This window comes from Chelonus insularis, unplaced genomic scaffold, assembly GCF_013357705.1.
Source record: "Chelonus insularis isolate UGA/USDA-ARS -01 unplaced genomic scaffold, ASM1335770v1 contig_74_pilon, whole genome shotgun sequence".
NCBI classification, from domain to species: domain Eukaryota; kingdom Metazoa; phylum Arthropoda; class Insecta; order Hymenoptera; family Braconidae; genus Chelonus; species Chelonus insularis.
The window spans coordinates 88,838-94,833 of NW_023276734.1; the positions used below are offsets into that span (position 1 = coordinate 88,838).

Genomic DNA, 5,996 nt, shown 5'->3' on the forward strand with positions numbered 1-5,996 from the left:
TGTCTGAGTCTATTTGACCGTACTTTTTTGTACAAAGAGTGAGCTGACTGCAAAAACCTGCGATTTGACTGCGAACGATTGTACAGAGATGACCGCGTGATTTGCCTGGAGCTAACTGACGCCACAAGTGCTCGACCGCGTGCTTGTTGGCGTCACTAGGGCCGTAGAGTTGCCTTCTGGGCCATAAGGGAAATACTTCCCGATGATTGGTCCAGTGAGTTGACTGAAGCGCCGGTGGACAAGTCCGGCATTACGAAATTTTGATTATTCCTGACTAACTGACTTGGGCCCCTCCAAGTCAGAACATTGTCCCACCATCAGCAACGCCTTTGCTGATCTTCTGCTGGTGGAGTGTATGGTAAGATGACTAGTTTGGTGAGTGGTCTGATGAGCTCTGCTGCTGCTGTCTTGAGTTTGACTGTTCTGATGAGTCCGTCTGATCCTGGGAACACCTTAATCACTCTGGCGAGAGGCCACTTCGTTGGTGGAAACCTCTCGTCAGTGAGTAGTACAAGTGAGCCGACTGTGATGTTGTGAAAGGGGTGTTTCCACTTGGAAATGGCGAGTTGCTGCTGAAGGTATTGTTTTGACCACGTTGACCAAAACGATTGGAGTCGCTGCTGAATAAATTGCCACCTGGACAAGCGTGGCATTGGCACATCTTCCAGTGAAGGCTCTGGTAATGTTACTAGCGGTTCACCAACCAAGAAGTGTGCTGGAGTCAACGCTGAGATGTCTGTAGAGTCGGCTGAGAGAGGCTCGAGTGGTCTGGAGTTAAGGACTGCTTCTATCTGGACAAGCAGTGTGGAAAGCTCTTCATATGTAAAGAGTGAGTCGCCTATCGTTCTGTTAAGATGGAACTTTACTGATTTGACTGCAGCTTCCCATTTTCCTCCTATATGTGGTGCAGCTGGTGGATTAAACTTCCAATCAGTTCCATCCTTTGCAAATACAGCTGCGAGTTGACTGAACTGTTGAGTCCCCTGCTTGAAGAGTTGTCTGATGAGCGTGTCTGCGCCTTGAAATGTGGTGCCACAATCACTGTGGAGAGTTCTGCAGACACCTCGACGTCCAGTGAACCTTCTGAACGCTGCAATAAATGAGTCTGCTGAATAATCTGTTACAATTTCTAAATGAAGCGCAGAAGTAACGAAGCACACAAAAATGCACATCCAACCCTTAGATGTTTTGGCGCCTCTGCCTTTCCAAGTCTTTAGCGTGATGGGACCAGCGTAATCCACACCACAGACGGCAAATGGTCGGGCTGGAGTGATTCTTGATAACGGCAATTGACTCATTAACTGCTTCGCTCGTTCGCCACGTAAACGAGCACATTTCATACAATGATAAATATAGGATCGTACTGGGAGTCGTCCGCCAATGATCCAGTACGATGATCGTATGAGGTTCAGAGTTGCCTGCGTCCCACCGTGCAATGTTCTTTCATGAGCATCTGCAATGATTAGTCTGGAAAGATGAGTTTTCTGTGGTAGGATTGCAGGATGCTTTGCTTCTTGGTCCAAGCTAGCATTTGCTAACCTCCCTCCAACACGTATGACTCCTTGAGTGTCAATAAATGCTGTCAATCGTGCGAGGGGGTGTGAGACGGGCAGTGAATTTGAGTTGATCTGCTTGATTTCCTGTGAGAAGTACGATTCTTGAGTTGCTTTTATCCAAAAAATCCTTGCTCTCTCTAATTCTTGTGGCGTGAGAGGGAAGGTGAGAGATGACCGCGGTACTCGTCTGAGGAGTTGGCTGAATCTGAAGCAAATTGCAGTCACTCTGAGCAATTTGATTAGCCGAGAATGTCTGTATATCATATCCCAATGATAATCATGTTGAATTGTCTGAGTAACTAAAGTGAGACCGGGCCGGTCTTCCTGCTGAGCTTTTGAATCGTACACTGATGATTGAGTTGGCCAGAATGATTCGTCTGCTGTTAACCACTGTGGTCCTGTCCACCACAGGGGGTGCTTCCGAAGCTGGGATATGCTGATACCTCGAGAAGCACAATCCGCTGGATTTTGTTTGCCAGGTACAAACCTCCAAACGCTGATTGGAGTGAGATCTTGAATTGCTGACACTCTGTTTCTTACAAACTCCTTCCAACGGGATGAGTGAGACTGAATCCAGGTCAAAGTCACTGAGGAGTCTGTCCAACATACGAGTTGAGTTGGCTGAATGTCTAAGTTGGTCCTTACATAAGTGATTAGTCTGGCAAGCAGCAATGCTGCGGTGAGTTCGAGTCTGGGAATAGACATTTTCTTCAATGGAGCAACCTTAGACTTTGAGCAGACTATAGTTGAACAAGTTCCATGATCTGGATGAGTAGCCCGTATGTAAACAACAGCTGCCATAGCTGCATGTGAGGCGTCTGAAAAACCATGAAGTTCCACGGTCGATTTCTGAGTAATCCGTAACCATCGTGGAATTGAGAGGTCTGAAACATGTGAGAGTTCTGATCTGAAGCTGTTCCACTTGGTGATAATGTGATCTGGGGCTTGGTCATCCCATGAAAGTTTATCTAGCCAGATTTCTTGTAGCAACATCTTTGCTCTGACAATGAAGGGTGCTAGAAATCCAAGTGGATCGCAGAGTTGTGCTGTTTCTGATAAAATTATTCTCTTTGTGAGCTTGGACTTCTCACGAGGAGGTTTTGAGTTGAACTTAAATGAGTCGTTCGCTGGAATCCACGAGAGCCCAAGTAATTTCGTTTTGCTGCTCTCAAATGAGTGGATCTGCTCTTCTGATGAGTTGTCTGTAATTGATTGAAGGAATTGAAGTGAGTTGCTGTGCCATTTCGCTAACGGGAAGCCACCTGCCATGCAGAGTTGTCTGACTTGGGTTGAGTTGTCTATCAGTTGACTCACGGTGTCAGCACCTCCAAAAATATCGTCCACATATCTTCCTTTTAGTAGTGGATCAACCGCTAGAGGGAACTTATGACCTTTATCCTTTACTAGCTGAATCATTGTACGAACAGCCAGAAATGGGGCTGACCTGGTACCATACGTGACCGTTGTGAGTTGATATGGGATTATCTTGGAGTGCTCGTCCACCCACAGGATTCTCTGGAGATCCCAGTCATCTTGATGTACCTTGATTTGTCTGTACATCTTTGTGATGTCTGATGTGAACACAAATTTATGCTGTCTGATCCAAATGAGTACGTCTGCAATGTCTTTCTGGACTTTGGCACCAGTATGTTGAATATCGTTCACTGATAGACCACTAGAAGATGGACTAGAGCCATTAAATACTACACGAAGTTTTGTAGTCAGACTGTCTTCTCTTAAGACACCATGATGAGGCAAATAATACACCGGAGAGTTGATTGGACTTGCCTTGGCTCGTGTCATGTGGTTCAGTGACTCATATTCTTGCATAAAGTTGTGATAGAGTTGTGCATATGAGTCATTCTTTGTGAGTCGTCTGATCATGTGTAGTAAACACTGATGAGCTCTCGCTGATGAGTTGCCTAGAAGAGATGGTGATGCTTTTAGTGGCATTCTCACAATATATCTCCCATCTTGATCTCTTGAATGAGTCGCAACATAATGATCTTCACAGGATTGATCATCTGGGCTGAGTTGGCTGGCTAAGGTCTCTGGAACTTCTTCTTGAACCCAGAATTTTGTCAAGAGATCAGATACTTGCTGGTATGAGTTGACCCTTGCTGTGTGATGAGTTCTCTGACTTGAGTATCTTGTCGGTTGTGGCATTCCAATGAGCATCCACCCAAAGATGGACTCTTGGGCTATTAGAGATGACTGCGGACATTGTTTGATGCCTGCTTTCACAATCAGACCATAACAATCTGCTCCTATTAAGATGTCAATGGGTCTTGGAGTTGAGTAGTCTGGATCAGCAAGTTGCAGAGAGTTGAGAGCTGACCAGTTGAGTTCCTTGAGTTGTCTGGTTGGTAAAGTACCAGTGACACATTAGAGGATATGAGCATTAATTGTAACTTGCTCCTGTGTGTGAGTTGATCTAAGTGTCACTGTTGTCACTCCTCTAGTTTGTACAGCTGGTTCGTTACCAATTCCCAGCACTGATATCACTGATGGACGACGTTGGAGATGACAAGTCTTTACCACACTTGATGAGATGAACGTCAGCTCAGACCCTGAGTCTATCAGGAGTCTTACTGGAAGCTGAGAGTAGTCTGAGAGTAATACTGCATTGGCTGTGGCGAGTAAGACTGCTGAGCTGTCTGATTGAACTGGAGACTCGTTAGTGCATGGATCTTCTGCTGCCCTGAGTGCTGAAGAGAGTCTTCCATGGATATCTGAGTTGTCTGTAGTGTTCTTGGTGATTGTTGAATCATGTGAGTCGTCTGAGATTTGACTAGTGTGAGTTTGACTCTTTTCTTCAGCTGTAGGAGATCGAACGAGACCTTCTGACTCTTCCTCCAGGACCCTCAACCCTCCTGAGGCCGAAACCTCATGTGCTAAGGTCATCCTTTCCGTCGAGTCATCAGAGAAGCATTCTTTACTCCTGTTAGCGCATGTAGAGTGACATGATTCATCACCCTTGATCATTGAGTTGTCTGCATGTTGAGTGATCACACCACCACTTGGAGAATTGACTAAAACATAATTAGAGTTGACTGCAGAGAGTTGATTATGATGATGAGTTACCTGGTGAGAAGTCTGCTTAGATGAATGGGTGTGATCTGGAGTCAGCTGTGGAAATGGCACATCGTCATCTCACTGGGAGGTTGATGGGTGGTGGCTGCTATGAGTCGGCTGCGGTTCTTGGCCAGGGCCATATCCTCTTTTCCTTAGAGATTCTGTCCTGGGCGTGTGAATCATTGAGTGGTGCTTTAAATTGCACGTGCTGCATCGTTTCTCTGACTGGCACACCTGGATAGAGTGGTGGCCGAAGCAATTGAAGCACAGCCGTGCTGCGAGGACCAGCTTCTACCTTTCTTGCTGTAAGAGTCCTGCGAACGCTTTGCAGTCAGCCACGTAGTGATCTAGGCTGCTGCATTGATCACACGGGTAGTCTGCGTGTCGTTTTTGCGCCGCATGCCTGGAGGCTTGAGTTGTCTGTGGGTGAGTCGTCTGCTGGTGAGTAGACTGTTGCGCTCTTGATTTTCTGGTGACCACTGGGGTAGGCCACCGTTTTGCGTGCCGAGCTGCTTCCTGCGCTGACTCCATTGCACGTGCCCTGGTTGATATGAATGAGAGTAGGCGGTCAAGAGTTGTCGGTGAGCGAGACCTACTTCGCTCGAGTTCCCACGCCTCACGTAGCGGTTGCTCCAATTTACTGGCCACCAGGTACACCAGAAAATAATTTGCAGCGTCTACAGGTACATTGAGAGCCTTCAAGGCATCCAAGTTTTGCCGTACTACTCCCACCAGGTTGTCGAGTTGTTCAGCTGACTTTGATGATGGTGTGGTCGCACTGAACAGGTCCTTGATGTGAGCAAAGATGAGTTGTTCTGGATCATCGTACCTGGCCTTGAGCTGATTACATGCTGGCTCATACCCATCATCATTCATTACAGCATGACGGATCAGTTGAAGTGGGGGACCTGATACGTTGGCCTTCAGGTAGTGTAGTTTGGCTACTGGCCTGAGATCTTCCCGATCGTGAACGAGGGACGTAAACATGTCCCGAAACTGCGTCCACGTTGATGAGTCGCCTGCGAATGTTGGGAGAGGGATCTCTGGGAGAGTTGCCTGTCTGTATATGATTGGAGTTGTTTGCTGTGTAGAGGCCTTGTAATCATCGATGGCCTTCTGGATGTCTTTCTCGTGTAGCTCTGATTTCACCCGATGGAGAGTCGACTCTATATGGTAATGACGCCGTAAAGCACTTTCATACACTGTCGGTCATATACTGGTGTTTGAATAGTGTCAACCGACACCCTACTCCTAATGCCTCATGCTCCACCACGAAGTATGTCCAGAGGTCGTTGAGTTGTGATAGCTTCGCCTTGATTATGGGCATTGTGACGAGAGCAGGCTGTCGCACAAGATCAGCCACGT

General features: G+C 47.0%; 2 protein-coding genes across 2 annotated transcripts; both read right to left on the reverse strand.

Moving 5' to 3' along the window:
- Positions 1-317: 317 nt before the first annotated feature.
- LOC118071111 (uncharacterized) lies at positions 318-3,722 on the reverse strand. Its single transcript, XM_035090066.1, has one exon. The coding sequence runs from the start codon at positions 3,720-3,722 to the stop codon at positions 318-320; it is 3,405 nt and encodes a 1,134-aa protein (XP_034945957.1).
- Positions 3,723-4,922: 1,200 nt separating this feature from the next.
- LOC118071112 (uncharacterized) lies at positions 4,923-5,618 on the reverse strand. Its single transcript, XM_035090067.1, has one exon. The coding sequence runs from the start codon at positions 5,616-5,618 to the stop codon at positions 4,923-4,925; it is 696 nt and encodes a 231-aa protein (XP_034945958.1).
- Between the last annotated feature and the right edge of the window lie 378 nt (positions 5,619-5,996).

What these genes read in the sequence shown, in the direction of transcription:
- LOC118071111 (XM_035090066.1), bottom strand. Translation starts at nt 3,722, where the DNA reads ATGCCACAACCGACAAGATACTCAAGTCAGAGAACTCATCACACAGCA.
- LOC118071112 (XM_035090067.1), bottom strand. Translation starts at nt 5,618, where the DNA reads ATGTTTACGTCCCTCGTTCACGATCGGGAAGATCTCAGGCCAGTAGCC.